Source organism: Hydra vulgaris, chromosome 01 (genome assembly GCF_038396675.1).
Source record: "Hydra vulgaris chromosome 01, alternate assembly HydraT2T_AEP".
In the NCBI taxonomy this organism is placed as follows: Eukaryota; Metazoa; Cnidaria; class Hydrozoa; order Anthoathecata; family Hydridae; genus Hydra; species Hydra vulgaris.
In genome coordinates, this window is record NC_088920.1 from 67214208 (window position 1) to 67235000 (window position 20793).

The 20793-nt window shown below is 24.5% G+C and overlaps 1 protein-coding gene across 2 annotated transcripts in view; it reads left to right on the forward strand.

Moving 5' to 3' along the window:
* Window positions 1-5129: 5129 nt before the first annotated feature.
* Window positions 5130-20793, forward strand: part of LOC100212385 (mannose-6-phosphate isomerase) — a 42358-nt gene continuing 26694 nt past the window's right edge. The window contains exons 1-2 of one of the 2 annotated variants that reach the window (XM_065788999.1): window positions 5130-5227; window positions 15216-15340. In XM_065788999.1, coding sequence (XP_065645071.1) covers window positions 5194-5227; window positions 15216-15340 — 159 coding nt within the window. In that variant the 5' untranslated portion in view covers window positions 5130-5193. Of the gene's footprint in view, window positions 5256-15215; window positions 15341-20793 lie in introns of both variants that reach the window. The other variant, XM_065789000.1, reaches the window with a different exon arrangement.

Genomic DNA, 20793 nt, shown 5'->3' on the forward strand with positions numbered 1-20793 from the left:
GGGTGGTTTTGAAAATGGTTGGTGTTTAAAAAGGTTGGAATGTTGAGAGGTTGGCGTGTTTAAAGCGTGATTATCAGGTGCCGTGTTGCAAGGTTGGCGTTGACAGGTGTCAAGGGTGGCATTCGAAGGAGCGTTACCATGGTGTTGGTGTTTAAAGCGTAATTATCCGGTCGTTGGACTTCAAATAAATGTTTTTTTTACTTGAATATATTGTAGAAAAAAGAAAAAAGTTTTACCATATATAATATATATATATATATATATATATATATATATATATATATATATATATATATATATATATATATATATATATATATATATATATATATATATATATACATATATATATATATATATATATATATATATGTATATATATACATATACATGTATATATATAAATATATATATATATATATATATATGTATGTATGTATGTATATATATAATATATATAGATATATAAATGTATTTTTTATAAACAATTCAGCCATGTATATCTATATATATATTATATGTATACATACATATATATATATATACATGTATATATGCATATATATATATATATATGTGTACATATATACATACATATATTTGTATATATATACATATATATATATACATGTATATATGCATATATATATGTGTATATATATACATACATATAGACATATATATATACATATATATATATATATATATATATATATATATATATATATATATATATATACATATATATATATATATTTATATATATATATATATATGTATGTATATGTATATATATATATATGTATATATATATATATGTATATATATATATATGTATATATATGTACATATATATATATATATATATGTATATATATATATATGTATATTTATATATATATATATATATATATATATATATATAAATATATATATATATATATATATATATATATATATATATATATATATATATATATATATATATATATATATATATATATATATATATATATATATATATATATATATATATATATATATATATAGGTAAAGCTACAGTTAAGCGACCTAAAATAGTTTTATTTTTTCGCTTGTTGTGCTTTCGTCAGAGGAGGCTTTTTAAACATTAAGAATATTAAATGAAATAATAAAAGAAAAAACATTGCTGCTTCATGCCAAACCCTTAGTCGATGTAGCAGCACTTCCTTGTAGCAGCAGGCTATAAGATAGTCGATGTAGCAACACTCCCTTGTAGCAATAGGCTATAAGATAGTCGATGTATTTTCTGAAGCCAATAAATATTCCTGATGTTTATATTAAAAAGTCACTACTTTAAGCAATTCTTCACATGAGAGCGAAATAAGTGAAAAAATAAAATTATTTTAGGCCGCTTAACTGCAGCTTTACCATATATATATATATATATATATATATATATATATATATATATATATATATATATATATATATATATATATATATATATATATATATATATATATATATATATATATATATATATATATATATATATATATATATATATATATATATATATATATATATATATATATAATTAGTAAAAAACACTTATCTAACTTTTATCTTCGACTTGAAGTTTCACCATTGCTGGATCATCAGGAAGAGTTACTAAATCTAAAAAAAAATTCAATTTATAGAAAAAAATATTTTACAGAAAGTTATAAATTATTATAAAAAATTTTTAATTACTATATTTTTTTGTTAGCGGGAAGTTACAGAAAGTAATTATGAAATAATTTTCTTTGGAATGGGGATAGTTTAATTTGGTCATTTGTTTTTATAATTTTTTAAAAGGTATTTATTTTCGTGCCTACATTTAGAAATTAAATCAGATTTTTTATTTAATAAATTTTCTTGATTTAAATGAGTAATTATTTCAAATTTTTCTTGCAAACATAGCATACATTTTTTGGAAATGTTATTATAGGCTGGGGCAGATTTTAGAATAGACCATTGCAAATTAAAATTTTTATTTTTTTCTTTTAAATCCCAAATATATTTTGACAGCATAGTCTCTTTTGAATATTTTTTGTGTTTAAATGATTGTTTGTGGTTGGCATAACGTTTTTTCCATTCCCCCTCGGTTAAGCCAATATATTATTTATCAGGGTTGTTTTGTGAGGAAACAATGCACTTGTAAATTACATTTTTCGAAAGGTATTTTCCATATAGAGGGCAATCTATATATCAGGAAGGTAAATAAATTCATCAAGCTTCCTGATGAACCTGCTGATGGTGAAACAATTTGTATAAGAAAAAAAAAATTAGATAAGTGTTTTCATTAATTTATTATTGCTCTGTCTTTAAGAACAGTAAGCACTCTATTTGTAGAATACACTAACATAATTTATATATATATATATATATATATATATATATATATATATATATATATATATATATATATATATATATATATATATATATAATATTTAAACAACTTTAAAATGTATTCTACAAAATAATGTGCTCAATATTCTTAAAAGAATAGAGCAATTATAAATTATAAATTAGTAGAAAATCACATAACAAAATTTTTTTTCATTTTACACTGTGTTTTATCAATAAAGACTCATCAAAAAAAGATTTCTGATATATATATATATATATATATATATATATATATATATATATATATATATATATACACATATATATGCGGTAGTGTTGTAATGGTAGAGCGCTCGGCTATAAGTGAGAAGTTCTGAGTTTGATCCCCACCACTTTCCTGGTAGTGCCCCCTTCAACTTGTTTCTCCGCACAACGGCCTTGTTTATCAAGGTTTGTATTTTGAAGTTATAGAGTTGAGAGATAGTTTTGAGCACAACTAAAGTAGCCTCCTTGACTGTATTAGCCTTCATGGCCTTGAGGAGGTGAATTTAAATTAAATATATATACAATGTTTTAAAAAAAAACAGTTATTTAGAAACAATAAGTAAAACAAGTTTAATTATTTTTTGAATATTTTGGGTTAAATATTTTAGTTACTAGTTTTACTGGTTATAATCTTGGTTTGACACTACCACGCAAGAAGGTATTTTTATTACCAGCTATCTCTTAATGTCAAAAAAATGACTTTAGAGTTTCCTAGAGTTATCTGAAGCTGGTGTTTTTGCAAGGGGCTGAACCAAAGCTGGAACTGAAATCTTTCCGGGTTTTGTTCCTGAGTCAGCTCTAAGCTTACTCTTCTTTAAATATGAAATATCAAAAAGATTCTTTGTTGTTAAAAGGTTTCCCAAGTACCATCAAGTTATATTTTTAAATAAAATTTAAAAAAATGTTAAACTGTCATTAATAATTTTATTTAAAATTTTATGATTTCTAAATAAAGCAGTTTATAATATTTTGATATTGAAGTTATATATATTGACTGACTGTTAAAATTTGGTGCTCATCCTGAGGCACAAAGGATTTTCATATTTTAAAAATTGTACTTGAGCTGATGTATATAAAGTTGTTTTTAGCTTACATTCAAAAAAGCTTTTTTTTAGAAATTAGTTTTGATGAAATTAGTTTTTGTAATATGTTATGTGTTTCGTATCGCTGCCTATGATAAGTTATTTTCACACTTTTGAATGATAATTCAGGTGATAAAAAGTTTCTAAATTTACAAGATGAAAAAAACAAGAGTAGTATTTATGACAGTGTACAAATTAGATTCAGTGTAAAATTGTCAATTAACAGTTGTCTACTGACATTGAGCTGATGTGCTGTATTATTTATACTTGCAGCTAGGCAATTGTGATGGTTTAAAAAAACATACAACTTTTAAAAAGGTCATTTATGGTGTGAAAAAACTAAGAAAAACTTAATACATATTTCTAGCTTCAGTTTATGCTGAAGCTAGATGTATAGTACTGTTAGAAGAGTACCAGATAATACAAGCAATATAAGGGTTAAAAGCAATAGCGAAAAAAAAAAAAAATTATAAAATAAATGCTAAAAAAATAATAGCCAATCAAGAAATAAGAAATACAGCTGAATCATTTACAGCACTTTATCTAGTTTTAAGTAAATCTAATTCTGATGGAAAAGTTACATAAAGAGCTTGATAAAAAAGAAAACAGAAAAAGTGTGACTAAAATTAAATTTTTAGATAAAAATATTTATAGTACAAGTTTCTTGAATGGCTGTAAAGTTATGAAAGAAATAAAACATTTAAAAAGGAAATCAGCTTTTGAGAAAGCTCTAGAGCTCCAGCTGCAGAGAAAATTCTAGAGCTCTAGCTGCAGAGAAAGCTCTAGAGCTCTAGCTGCAGAGAAAGCTCTAGAGCTCTAGCTGCAGAGAAAGCTCTAGAGCTCTAGCTGCTGAGAAAGCTCTAGAGCTGCAGAGAAAGCTTTAGAAAACTAACTGGTAAACTGGTCTAGAGCTGGAACTGCAGTTGAAGCCAAATATTTTAATGAGGCCAGAGCATGGAGCCAGAGCCAGTTTATAGACCTTGGCTCCAATGCCCTTATCAAAAAATAAATGTATGATTATTGTTCTGTGCCACGAGGGACAGCTGGTGATTTTAAAACCATATATATAATGCAGTGGATACAATATCAGACAAACTTGCATTTAGTATTACTATAACCAAGGAATGTGAAACTTAAAGGAAATCTTTGAGTTGCTACCTCATGTTGTTCAGCATTAAAGTTACTAGAATCTGAAAGTTGTGAACTATTTAGAAATGATGCTATAGCAATTAAAGTTTTTTTTGGCTATGAGCAAAGCAAGGCTTAAAGGTCAAAGGCAATACAAAAATATAAACTTTTTAACCAATAGCCAACTATAACTATCACTTCTAAGCATTGTGGAAGTTGTCTTTGTATTGTTTTTTATATGTGTTTTATTTTTATCAAATACTATAATGTATTTAACTATTTTCTAAGTATTAGAACAGTAAAATGTCAAAGTTTTATAGTTTTATAAAGATATGTTTTGTCATTTTTATAAATATATTTATGGCTGTACCAACCAGAGCTATTGGTCAATATATGTAGTACATATAATGATTGTTTAGATTTGGTCCAGCCAAGAGTGAGTATTTTTAACGGCTACTAGATTTTAAAAGTAGAAATAAAAATACAAACCCTGAACTGTCATTATTTTTAGGCAAAATAACATAGCATAAAACACCAACATAAAAAAAAATATTAAAAAGAAATGACAGAATCAAATCAAATTTTAAATGATGGAGGTTGGTTTAATTTTTCATTTTTAAAGAGGTTTGTTATTTAGATTAACTCAAATTATTGTTAATTTTTTAAAGTTGTATAGACCTTTTTACCTAGACCATTTTTAAGAGGATTAAGGTCTAGACCATTTTAATAACTATTTTTAAATATAAGGTCTACTTTTTTTGTATCTTTGAGTTTGGTAAGACAATCATCAATTAAAAAATATATTTTGATTATTTTTTGAAATATTTAATCAACTAAATTAGTACTTTTAAACATATATATTTTTAGTAATGGGTTTGTTTAGTTATATTAACTTTATAATATTAAAAAGTTGATTTAAATTTGGTTTGTTTAACTTTAAGCTGGTTTAACTTTAAGTTAATTTAATTTTAGTTGATTTAAACCCTTTAAGTCTTTTAAGTTTTTGTTTGAAAGTTAAATATTTAATGGTTTAATTTATATTTTTGATATGGTTTAATGTATATGTTTGATATATATTTGCAATAGTCATTATTCAGGAATTATTAAAGTAAATACATTTTGAAATTATTAAACATTGTTTTGACAATAAAAACTATATTATAGAAATATTTTAAATCAACCATGACACCAATTCAAATTTAATACCATATAGATTATAATGATTTGCTTTTGTTTTAAAACTATAATGGAATATATCAGGATGGTTAATGATGATAATAATGATAATGATGTAATAACATAGTAATATATTTTCTATTGACTATTATTTGTTTTTGTTACAATTTTATATACCATTTAGCGATTGCTTTCCTAATTAATAATGTCTAATCACAATATTTTTAGCAACCATCAAAATTGACAATTACAAGTAGAAAAGAGTAGAAAAACTTGCACAATGGTTTTGCAAAGTTTTTGTCTTGTTAACCAATTAAGTTGTAAACATAGTTGGACCTGCTCTTGCAGCCAACCTCCAACCATTATCACATTGTCGTAATGTTGCTTCTCTTTTTCTTTTCTACAATTGGTATAATGGGCACTGCTCTAAAGAGCTAGCGCCTCTTGTAACATCTACTAAAACTGATTCTCGTGTTACTCGTCATTCAGTTAGGTCTCATCCTTTTTCTGTGACTGTTCCTAAATGCTCTAAAAACTCTTATTCCTCTAATTTTTTTCCTCGAACATCAGTTCTTTGGAATTCACTTCCTTCATCTTGCTTTCCTGATTAATATAATTTGCAATCTTTTAAGTTGTCTGTCAATCGTTATCTTGCTCTACAATCTTCATCTTTTCTCTTCCAGTAACTTCCAACTCTAATAGTGGTTGCTTGCAGCCTTGTTAGAAGCAAAGATGTTTAAAATAAAAAAATTTATTAAAAGTCCCTGCAACCTTAAAGATATAAAACAAAATATAATTTTAAATGCTTAAATTTTATCAAATAAATAAATAAAATCATTTTTAATAATTGTCACATAAGATTACATTTTGGATGGCTCTTTTTACTTACTGACGCAATTGGTATAAATTTCATAAAAAAATTTACTCTAATTTTCTTTCTACCATGAGACTAGTCCCTAGTGAATTATTTGCCTATATCAGTTGCATCTGTGTTTAGAGATATTGATAATATACAATCTTCCTCTTTAAGCCAATGTCTTAATTAAGATAATGACTGCAAATTCTAATACATTTTAACACATCTACACTTTATAACTGCAGAAAACCTAAATAATTTGTTTGCAATATGAATTAGTCAAAAAGCAGTCGAAACTTCAAAAGTTCATAAAAGGAAAGTTAAATAAAAGTTTTTTTTTTTGTGTGTAGTTAAAGTTAGTGTGTATATATAATTTACGGAAGAAAAAAATAAAAAATAGTAAAAAGTAAAAAATGGAATCATGAGTAAGAACATGGCAACCATGATAAAGAAAGGCAATTTTAGCAGCTGCTAACTTTGCAATCAATTGTATATATGCTTCCATGAGAGGTCAGTAGTGAATGATAATCCAAGATGATATGAAGTAAAAGACTCAGTAAAAGAGTTGTTATTCGTCAGTAAAGAATTATAATATCATAATAATTAATAGCAGTAAATGAGTTTTGTTAAAGTTTACCACCTACTGCAATCCACTAAAGTTTACCACCCACTACAAGCCTCTAAAGTTTACCACCTACTACAAGCCCTAAGCTGTTACAGAAGGAAAAATCAAGATTAAATGCCTGTTCTAAGCAATCAAAAAGTGATGACTTTTTGTCAAAACTTTATTTAAAATTTTAACTATCTGATTTAAAGTGTTTAACTGTGAGTATATGAGTATTTTGCATAATAAAATGGAAATATTATCTAATATTTACTCAAAAATAATTGCAAAAAATGTTTATTATTACGTCACATAAATTGATTTTAACAATTGCATACAATTGTTAAAATCAATTGTGATCAGATGAGAATTTGCAATCCTGAAATTATTTATTTATTTTCTGATTTATTTGCATTTAATAATAAGAAATACAAAAAGGTGATACAGGTAATATCAAAATTACTCTTATGTAACACAGAAAAAACAAAACAAAAAACAACTAGTTAAAATAGTGTGCAATGGTAATGAACATTGTACTTTTTTAAATTTGATTTGAACAATGACAAAGTGGGCGAGTAAACAATATATTCAGGTAAAGAATTTCAAATCTTGATAATTCTTTCACAGTTGAAAAATCTTTGTGCATCATTTTTACATTTAATATGTGAATTGAGTTTTTGGGCATGAGATCTTGTAGGATAATAAGAAAGAGTAAATGTAAAAAACTCAGAAAAAGGTAGATCAACAAGGTTATGTATAATTTTATAGTTCATTACAAGATCAAGTTTATTCAACTGCATTTAAGAGATTCAAGATTGAATATATTGAGTCTTAAAGAATAATCTTTATAAGGAATACGGCTTCTTTGACAGACACTTCTAATAAAAGATTTTTAAACCTTTTCAAATTGACTTATATTTTTTAAAAGATGGGGATTCCACATAGGCTTTGATCAGTAGCTTAAAATTGTTACTGAATTTCTGAGTTCATATCCGAAGATATGACTATACAGATATCTTGAATTGAATTGAATATCTTGATTCAATGGGTGTACCAATTCATATTAAGTATGAATTTAATGGTAAAGAACTGTTTCCATAAAATTTTTTGGTTGCTGTATTAAGTCGCCAAATTTTTGACCGTTCTTAAAAAATTTTTAAATTTAGTTTAATTTAATTAAAAGAAATCACAATTGCTGATTTTTAAGTATTAAAAAAAAATTGCTGGTAAAATTAAATAGTTTTTTTTAATGAAACATTTAATCAATAAAACTATATAGTTTTAAACATTTAATCAATAAAACTATTTATTTATTGCTTGTTTTACCTACAACTAGATTATTTAATTGCTATGTAACCATGAAATTAAAACAATTCCTCAAGTTGAAGTCCTAAACTTTTGTTTTTTTAATTGAAATTCCAAGTTATCATGTAAAAAGTTAGATTAAAAAGGTTTTTAAAACGTGATATTTTAAACAAAAAAAAACAACAAACATATAAAAAAAGCAAATCTGATTTGTTCTTTTTAAATGTTTAAATGAGTTTAAATACCAGTTAAAATTTTTTGTATGAACACAAATATCATTTAAATTATCTACTAATAAGGCAATTTAATTTTTAACAATGTAAGTATCAAGGTTGAGTTAAAGTTACAGGGTTCCCACTCGGCATGCAAAGCATGCAATTGCTTACATAGGCATGCTAAGCATGTAAAAGCATGCATTTTTGTTAGTTAAGCATGCAAAAATAAAAATAATCAGTTTTCAAATTAAGTTTTTAAAAATTCTGGTCACATTTTTTTAAAGTAACTACAGTGTAGTTTTTATATAGAAAATGTCTATTAATAAAAAATGTTTTAATATTATTTACGTTTTATTTATTTGTTAATTATAATGATTTGAACTATTTGGTTTATTTAAAACTTCTTTTTGTTTGAAATATTTTGGTCAATTTAGAATTTATAGTTTAAGTACAAATAATCTTGGGAAAGTAAATTCAGGTGGGTCACAGCTGTTAACAACAATTTAAGTTTAGCACATTGCATTTATTGTAAGAAATCTTTCAGTATATCTGCCTGTGGCATTAGTCAACTTGTGAAGAACGATAAGGTTAAAAATCATGTTAGTAAAGATCCTTGTAAAATATCAAACAAGCTGATGAGACATCAACTAGGCAAGTAAAAAAAACAGTATGATGGATATCTTCCGTATTCGTCAGACAAAAAAAGAGAAATTGTAACGTCATACTGTGGTTTTCTTTTTATTGGTCATTGTGACCACAATACAACACAAATAACAGTAGACAGTTATTTTAAATTTAGACTGATTTGGATTTGGATTTTGCATATCTTTTACATGTTGGGATGGATGGGCCAAATTTTAACAAGGCCTTTAAAATTAAGTTATCACTGAATTTAAAGAAAAAGTCTGACAATATTTTTATGTGTACTTAGTACATGTAACCTTCATAAAGTCCATACTGCTTTTAGAAATGGAATTAAAAAGCTTTCCTTTGATTTAGATGAACTTTTTATTGATATTCACATTTTTTTTAAGTTGCCTAGTGTCAGACTTGAAGATTATGCTAATTCAGTTAATGTAACTAATTTTCTTGCTGAGTTTGCCAAAAAGCATATAGAAACGCAATGGCTTCCAATGAAAATGTTGCTGTTAGGATTTTGGAATAATGGGTGAACCTTAAAGAGTATTTTATAACATTTCTTCCAAGACAAAAAAACTTTTTAACGCTTTGTTTAAAACAGATGCAAATGAATTTGTGAAGCTCTGCGTAATGATGTTTAGACTCGAGGGTATTTAGGTTTTTGTGCTTTTTTAGCACAAGATTTTGAAACATTTTTAGTACAATTTCAAACAGAATCTCCAATGATTCACATGCTTTATTCTGCTATGTGTAAGCTATTAAACTCTTTTCTTCAAAAATTTATTCTCCCCAAAAAGTTAAAAAATGATAATGGAGAGTTCAAGCCACAGTCTGAAATTTTAATAATTTCTGCAAAATTGAAAACCATAGAGAATTAAGTTCAATTGAAATAGGAACAACAGTAAAATTGCTGTTGCATGGAGCTGCTCCACCTAGTTCAGTAGATGAAAAATTTAAGACTGAGTGCAAAGAGTTTTATATTGCTTCTGCGTCATATTTACAAGAAAACTTACCTTTTCATGTTTCACTTTTAAAGTATGCTCAATTTCTTCATCCATCAAAATTGAAACCATCCAAATATAAGTGAATAGATAATTATTGGAGTCAATATGTAATGAACCGGGCAATTTAAAATTTCCTCAGCTGCTTGCACTTGTTAAGTGTGTTTTATCTCTTAGTCATAGCAACAGTTCACTTGAAAGAGGATTTTTTATAAATAAGATAATTTACTGTGAGCTTTATAAAAGCTCACAGTACCAACTTAAAGGACTACTGTTGCATTGAGATTAGGTATGGTTTAAATAAAAATATTTTTATCTTTTTTTTTTTAGTAATATTACAACATTTTATGATAAATAGTTTGAATTATTGGAACAATTTTTTCAGTTAAAAATAAACTTAATCAAGTAAGTGAATTTATGAATTTTCTAATAGCAAGTAACTTAATTAAATGTTGTAAAGAGTCTCATCAAAGATATAAAGTTTCATGATTGACATGGGAATAAAGCATAAAAAGGAATTACAAATAAATCTTGAAAATTTGGAAAAAAAAATTAGCAAAATAAAGTTATAAAAGCTGCTGAAAAATCTTTTTCTCTAAACTTTTTATGTTATTTTTTATTAAGCAAAATATCAAACTTTTTATATTTTAATACTTATATATTTTACTACTAAGAATAATACTAAGTACATTTGTTTTCTTTTTTTTTTAATTGTTTTTTGTTTTTTGATTTCCAATAAATTGAGCTTATTCTAATGCAATGAAAAACATGTTTTCTATGATGATTTAAAAATAATAAAAATGTGAAATTTTTTTCAGCAACATACTTATGTTTTAGTATAATATTTTGTTAATAATGTTTCAATCTCAAAAGTATCAAATGCTTCAATCTCAAAAACAATCTTAAAATTAATGCTACAGTCAACAGTTTTCCTTAATATTTAATATGATTTAAATATATGTATATATATATATAAATATCTATATATATATATATATAAATATCTATATATATATATATATATATATATATATATATATATATATATATATATATATATATATATACATATATAATGTTATTATAATTTATATAATCCATATGCTATATATAAAATCAAAAGCATGCAATTTTAGTAAAAAATAGCATGCAAAAGCATGAAGCATTCATTAATGTTGACTAGGAACCCTGAGTTTACATTTATTAGTGTTAAGCTTGTCTTGTTAAGAAGTGTTACACTATTTTAATTTTGCGATTTCACCTACACGTTAAGTCATAAACGTTATGCCATAAGTTTTTTTAATTAGATTATTATTTTTGCATAAATTATTTTAAGTGTCTGTTAGTCTTTTAAAGCACAAAGCATATAATAGTTTATGCAGAAAACATTAAGCAATAATTAATTGTTGTAAAAAATATTTGTGAAATATTTTTTTTATAAGATAAAAAACAGATAGTTGAATGTTTTTCTATTTTCCGTTTTTTAAAAAAATTTTAATTTTAATTAAATGCTTTATTTTACTTTTTTATTTTACTGCTAAAATTTCCGAACTATGTTAAAGAAAAGTAAATTAAAAGAAAAAAAATTTAGTTCAAGTTACTTTAAAATGTTTGTGTTACATTTAACTATTTTGTTTATTTATTTATAGTTTCAAATCAATAATTTTTTTTCATTCTGTTACAAAAGTGCTAATATACAAAAGCGCTTAATGCACTTATAACTGTATATAAATGCATTGCCATATAAACCATAATCAAGCCTGTAGGCAAAATTATTAGATTTGTTAAAAATATATTAGAGAATTCTTAGTAAATTTTATATAATAAATTTATGAAAAGATAATTTTTTCAGTTTTGAAGTTGCTTTTTAACTGAATTTTTTCTTTATCATTAATGTTTTGAATTGATCATAGAATTAACGTTGAATAGAAATAATTAACTAATTTATGAGTTAGTATGCAAAGATTTTGTTAAAGCCAAAATATTAAAAAAAAATGTTGATGGTTTTTATTAATATTTTAACCGTTAAAAATTTAACCATAAACAATTGCCCCCTCATTAAAAAAAAATAAAAATAAGTTTAAATAAAAGTTTAAATAATAAATTTTTAAAATACAACAATTTTTAATGTTTCAAATTAAATTTAATTACAATGCGGTACTTTAAAATATGAAACCAACGCAATTTAACTTTTTATGATATAAATATGTATATTGAGTAAAGGTTCATTTACTCTCGTTATGCTTTTCTGTTATGCAACAAAATCTTATTACAAACCTGAGTAAGAAAAGACGGGAGAGAGTTGATGTGCAAAAAAAAACAAAAAAAAACAACTAAATAAATGAAAGTTTTTAGAGCATGAAAGGACAGGTACAGTAAAAGGATATGACTGCTGAATGATAAGTCACATGAAATTGAATTTATGTTGATAATTTGACCCCATTATTTTAATTTGATAACTTGACCACAGCTGCTTGCATCTTTTGACATATTAAAAAGTAAGTAAAAAAAAATAATTTATTTTAATTTTAACATAAAGAAGTTGTATATATATTGGAATGAAAAAGTTTTGCAATTTTTTTTGACAATTTTTAATAATTAACTAGTAAAATTATGCTTAAAACTTTACTTTTTAAAAACAAAGAGTTATTTGAGGTATTTGTATATTTGTTATACATAAACTTTGGTATACATGCAGGATATATATAAAACTAGTATTTTAACTTGTAAAAACAAAATTTTTTTAGATCCATAAAGGTAGCTGCATACATTAAAAAAATTTAGGAGGTCCAATTCAAAGAAAACTATTCCATAAATCATTAAGTACTTGGAGGATTAATTTTTTTCTAGTTCACATGCTAGCATATACCCAGATGAATAAACCTTTTATTCAAAAATGATTTATAGAAGCTGAGATTTGTGTATTTTATAGAAGTTTAGATATGTGTGTTTTAAGTATGAAATGTCACAAATAACATATTTTAATGAATAAAAAAAATGATCTTTTAGAATAACTTTCTTTTCTTTCGCATTTCGTTTATCAATAAATCCTTTTTTTGTTCATCAATAAAACCCTTTTTTTGTTTATCAATAAAATCTTTTTCTGATAGCTCTTAGTTTCTTCTTTGATTCTTTACAATATCAGTTTTTTTTCTGTATATTTTTGACTTAGTATTAAATAAAGATGTTTCATGGCATTGGCTAGAGCTAAAAATCCATTTTTGAAAATGTGCCCATTTCTAATACATCTTTGGAAACAAAATTGTTTCCAAAGCAAAAAAAAAAAAAAAACAGGTTATAAATCATAAAAATTTAGCAAAAATAAAGACTTGATTTTTAGTGCATATTATAGTGCATACAAGTCTTTTTATTTTTTGATTGCATATCATGCAATCTTATTTGCAACTTTATTTTTTATGAAATCCCAGTCAAAAAATGTTTTGGTCAAGATGTCTAAGTAAAGTATTTTATGTGTGTACAGGCCATCTAATGTAGAGTATAACCTTTCCAGTATATCAGTTAGCATATTAGATTTAGATCAAGAGGATCAAATCTATATTGGTTGTCAGAGAGTAAATTTTTAGACTAAAGATCTATATTGGTTGATCAGATCCATGTACATTAAAGATAGAATGTTAAACTTGATTTTGTTAATGCCACTGTTAAAGACTAAAATTTCTAATTAGTTTATACGCATTGATCAAAGTTTTTACACTTTGATCAAAAGCATAAACCATGTGATAAAAATATGAGCCTATGTACTATATTATTCAGTATGCCCAAAGTATTGGGGTTTATGTAGAATTCAATGTTTGTTAAAACTATGGCATATACAGTTTAAAGGGCATGGGAATGATTGTATAGGAGATTATGCATCATTTTATCAATTTTTAGTCTACTCTGTTAAAAAAATGTCAACTTTTATTGACTTCTGAAAAAATGACTGACAACAAATTGCTATGTGCAACAATATAGATTTCAAGAATCAGTTTAAATATAATAATTTAAATTCTTCAAATGTTTTATTAAGAATGGCTATGATATACACATTTTTAATATTAGAGTAGTTATTTAATTTTTAAATGTAATATTTTGCAGCATAATAAATGGTTTTTTAAAATTATTATTTTTAAATATATTGAATTAATTAAAAAAAAAAACAATTCTGTTTTTCATTTTCACAAGAAGCAGTGATTGGTGAATGAAAGTAAATATGAATACATTTAAAAGTTGTATAAATTCATTTATGGGTATTAAACAATTATTATATTTGCGCAGCATTTAACTTTATTCCAGCAGGACTAAATGTTATGCACAAATCCTGCTAAATAACGAATGCATGCTCAATAGATTACTTTTAAAAAAGTTGCTAGTTTAAAGATTTTTTAAGACGGTTGACACGTGACTAAGTATGTTTTCCTTTAGTTTATTTTTTCTTTAGAACTCTAATACTCTCAATAATAATTCTGATTATACAGAGTCTCTGTATATAATGAATTATTGTATTTTGAGGCTTGGTTTCTAAGAAACCTCAGAGTTTTGGGTCTCAAAAAATTAATAGAACTTTGCATCCCTAATTTGACAGGTTTTTAGTTTTAGATGGGTTTTTTGAAAAAAGTGTTCTGTAATTATCCAGTATACAAAATTTAGGTTTGGGGTAATTGTAGAACATTAATTAAAAAGCTTTTTTATTTATAAATCTTTTTGTATAAAGCATTGTTAAGAAAAAATTCAATAACATTTATTTAAAGTAAATCTCAAACTCAAAATTTTATGATTTTTGTTTAGTTTTTATACTTCAATGTGGTGTACAATGTAGTTCTTGGGGAAAAAAAGGTGAAGATAGTATGGTTGCTCTTTTATTAAAAAATAATCCGTCATTTGTTTTAGACAAAGATCAAAATTATGCAGAGGTAATTTTTTTATTATACAGGATGATTTTTAAATTGTGTATGTGCTTTTGATTTTAAATATTTAAACAAAGAATAAAGAAAGAATGTATTTATAATTTAATTTAATTTTATGCTTATCAGTATAAGAATATAGTATATGTGGCTATTTAAAAAATAAGGTCAGCAATAAATTGGCAACCTTAAACTATTTTTGGTCATCATTAGATTGGCACACAATTTTTAACTTGAAGGTTTCACCATAACAACATAAAAAGGAAGTTGGCAAAAAATTGTCAATCTCAGACACTGTACTGTATTTTGTGTATTCTGAAGGCTGTCAACTTGTTTACTATCTAGCTCACTAAGTTCAGCAATTGTAGTGAATTTATCCTTTGTCCTAACAAAATTTCTGAAGGAATAAGTCTGGAGGACAAAGATTATGAGTACGAGCAAACCATTTGATTGGACTTTACCTGCCTATCCAACATTGAGGGAACGTTCAATCAAGCCAGGTTTTTAACGGATAGGCATTATGGGCAGATGCCCCTTCTTGTTAAAAATACATGTTGTTTAACTTGAGGCAATAATACTCTTCAAGTCCTTGTAAATATGAATCATCTGTAACCAAAATATCAAAAAAGTATGAATCAATTGGACCACATGAAGTTATTCCACAGCACACCATTACTCCATTCTTAGAGTTAAGCACAGGTTTTTTGTTTGTGCAGATTAGATTAGGCCCAATAGCAACAATTAAGACTATAATATCATTCACTGTGAGTTTGTTCTTAACTGACCAAGTTATATTGTTATTCTTCTGACTTTAACAACATAATTTGTTAAAGTCAACATTCTTTTGTCTAAATAGTTTTTACTTAGCACTTGCAATGAATGATCAAAAGCCTGCTTGTTTAATAGTAAGATAATAGCTGCCTGTGCTTATCCGAAATTTAACAGCGCCCCCTTGAATTGTCATATTGTCAGTTTCTTCAACTATTTTTTTTTATGATTTAAACAGCTTCCTCCATAACAATAAAATAAAAAATGGATCTGGATCTTTCTGGATCATAAACACAGTCTGTCTCCTTAAACTTGTCAACAAATTTGCCATCTTTTTCTCCTAAGGTTGCAAGCCTTGTAATAAAAGGTGCATTTCAAGTACACAAAAGTAATTTTGCATAAAGTTGGGCTATTTATGTTAAGCTAAAAACTTGTTTGTTTCAAAATATTTAAAAAACTTTATTTTAACAGCCTTTTAATGAAGTACTCAACGTATTAAAAACCACACACCATTGTTACAAAAGTTTGAATTACAACTATATAAAATATTATTTTTATTATTTAAAAATAATTCAAAGGAAATAAAAAAATAAATATAAATTTTCTTAAAATTTTTATAAAAATAACTTTCTTAATTGAAATATATATATATATATATATATATATATATATATATATATATATATATATATATATATATATATATATTATATATATATATATATATAAATATATAATATATATATATATATATATATATATATATATATATATATATATATATATATATATCTATATATATATATACACACATTAATTCGCGCAATATTTGTAAAATTAACAAAGTAGTTTTACGTCTTGTATTCAAATAACTGTTTAAACAAAAAACATAAGCATTTGATAAACTTATTTACTATAATTTTAAAAATTAAAATTTTTATATAAATATTAGTAAATCTTTTCATTTAACTTTTACTAAAGGTTATTAATTTTTAAAGTGATTTTAAAGCGCCTTTTAAATTAAAGATATTTAAAAATAAGATAATTACGATAAACATGATTTTAAAAATGTTACTTTTTTATATTTTAAAAAACATATTTTTAAAAATATATTATATTTTTTTTAATCATTAAGTATAATTAATAAAATTACTTAAATAAATAAGCTCCATTTATTATAGGTTATTTTTAACAGATTTTAATAAAACTTAAGTTATAATGTTAAAATAGTTAAAAAGTTAAAATAAAAATTAGGTTATAATGTTATTTGTATTATTTTAAAAGTCAAAAAGAATATGGAAAAGAAACGAAATTTTCTGAAAAAGTTTTTGTTTTATTTTTTCGTTTTCATTGCATAAACTAAAATAGCAAGCTAAAGATGCGGTAGTGGTGTAGTGGTAAGTGCGCTCGCTTGGTAAGCGAGAGTTTTGGAGCTGACTCCCACCACGTCCCTGGAAGTACCCCGCTCAACTTAGTTTCTCTGCGCAGCAGCCTTGCTCGGCAAGGTTCATGTTTCGGAGTTAAAGAGTTGAGAGAGGGTTGCACCACGAGTAACAACTAAAAAATTTAAAAAAAAAAAAAAAACACAAAAAAATGAGTAGCCTCCTCAACTGTAGTGGCCCCCCTCGGGCCTTGGGGAGGTGAATAATCTAAAAAAAAAAAAAAAAAAGATCATTCACTCAAAAATTAAATTTGCGTGATAGTTATTAAGACTGAAGTTTTTTACTTTTTTTCATTTATTATCAAAAGCAGTTTACTCTTAATTGCCGAAAACAAAAGTTTACTTAACTCTGAATGGATATTTTAAAATCATTCTCTCTTCCGAAAAAGCAAATTTTTTATAATTCCATTGTTATAAAATTTTGCAACAAGTTTTTAAAATTAAGTTTTGTAACAACATTCATTTTTTTAAAACTAATGTTCAGTTAGTAACCAAAAGACAGTTGCCTCATTATGTAAAAAAGCAATTTCTTTTTAATTCATTTTATTGACCTGAAGAATAAATGAGGTAGCTAAAATAAATTGAAAATTATTTATATACTACTGCATTTAAAACAGAAATTGTTTTTTTCTATTTTTAATAAAAAGGCAAAAGAAAAATTTAAAAATAAAATAATTTTTGGGCGCCCATACCGCTCCATATATATAAATATATATATATATATATATATATAATATATATATATATATATATATATATATATACATATATATATATATATATATATATATATACATATCTATATATAGATATATATATATATACATATATATATATATATATATATACATATATATATATATACATATATATATATACATATATATATATATACATATATATATATATATACATATAAATATATATATATATATACATCTATACAAACATATATATATATACATATATGTATTCATATACATATCTATATACATATATATATATATACATATATATATATATATATACATATATATATATACATATATATATATATATATACATATATATATATATATACATATATATATATATATACATATATATATATATATATATATATATACACATATATATATATATATATATATATATATATATATATATATATATATATATATATATATATATATATATATATATATAGGGCCTGTGATGAACAAGCGCGATCGCGCTCCGCTCGTGAAACGCACCCGTAAACGGTATTTTCAAATGTTCTAGGCGCGATAAACAACGCTCATTCAGCTTATAACGAGCGTATAAAATAACGCTCGTCCATTAGTTCAGGATTATTTTTTTATTTTCATAAAATATTTAACAAAGATTTTTTGTTTAAGATATTTTATTATCAAAGCACTGATATAAAATATAAAAAGCACTACGTCGTTCTCTTTTGCACTAACGTAATGAATGAGCAGTTTGAAATCGTTAATAGTCACTAAAACGATTATGTTGTTTAGAATGTTCGCAATCAAGGACATTCGAATAGGAAACAAAGTAACGATGTCAATATTTATTAAATAGAAAGTTAATATTCTTATTTATTATTATTTCAAATTATTCTTGTGTTATTTTTTTAAGATAAAAAAACGTAATTTACAAAAGAAATTTTAGAAAAAAATTAAAAAATTAATTTAAATAAAAAATATCAAGAAATATAAAAACCATAACCGTTAATTAAGTTTACAGAGTAACATTTTAAAATACATATATCAAAACAATGAAGCAAAACTAAGTCACCAAATTATACTTCAATACTAAATCAATAAGAAGTTGTGTTTTTGTTTGATATATTTTTTTATAACATAAATAGTTAAAAATAAAATCGCGATCTTACAATATACAAGAAGTTTGGAAGTATAAAAATCTACTTCGTAGAAGTAGTTTCATGAGTGTGATACTAATTCAAACATTTTTTGACGAAAGAATTATGCAACAAATAAAAAAAGATATAAAAAATAAAAAGCTTTTTATGAGCATCGCCTTCAGCAATTTTCATAATCGCGCTCGCCGACGTTATCTCGAGCGCACATAATCATGCTCGATGAAAGCTTATTATAATTTTACGAGCGCGATATAACACGCTTGACGATTTTCTTAATCACAAGCCCTGTATATATATATATATATATATATATATATATATATATATATATATATATATATATATATATATATATATATATATATATATACATATATATATATATATATATATATATATGTATATATATATATATATATATATATATATATATATATATATATATATATATATATATCAAGTTAAGTCAGTTAACAGATTGTGCGGTATTCAATAAGTAGAATCCGCATAATCTGTCAACTACCTTACAGTAAGTATCTTATTTGTACAAGTGAATTTTTAGAAAGTATATAATAATTTTATTAAAAATCTAGTAAAAGTATTATTATAAATTAGTGCTTCTTCGCTTGAGATGGTCTTTCATGCTTTGTAGTGGTTCTTTGTTACAAGGTATGAATTGAATTTTTTTTTTCTTCATCAGCTTAGTAGTTGTTGATTGGCTATCTTGGTATGTATCCATTGTTGTATCCAGGTCTGTGGTGATTTTAGTTATGCTCATGTTTAGATTGTGTCTAGCCAACATATTTGCTTGTTTTTTGTGTCCCTTTCTGACATATTTTTAGAACAAGCAGAGCAACTTTTTTTTTTATCTGTACCAAACTCATTATAGTTTTTGAGCGTTGTTTCAATGCTGCCTTCACTGGTCTTGAGCTAACGTCTGATTTCTGAGATCTAACGTCTGATTTCTGAGAGCTAACGTCCGATTTCTGATTGCTGAGACTACCTTTGTGCATGCCAAAAACTTGCCATTTTTTTCAATTGATATGCTCTTTAAACCCATGTTTAAAGAGCATATCAATTGAAAACCATGTTTAAGATTTTCACTGTATTTCAAAAAAAGCAAGCCCACTAACTTGGTGCAGCTCAAGGCTCAAATTCAAGCATTGTGTAATGCTGTGCCACAAGATCTAATCAAAAAACTTAAAGATTGTCATATAGAGTCTTGGCATGTCTTAAAAACAAAGGTAGCCATATAAAATATTTACTTTTTTTAGAGTCTTTGAAAGATAGTAAGTGTGCTAATACTTTAGCCTATTATTACCTTTTTTTATCTTATTTTTTATCTTTTTTATCTTAATTTTATCTTAT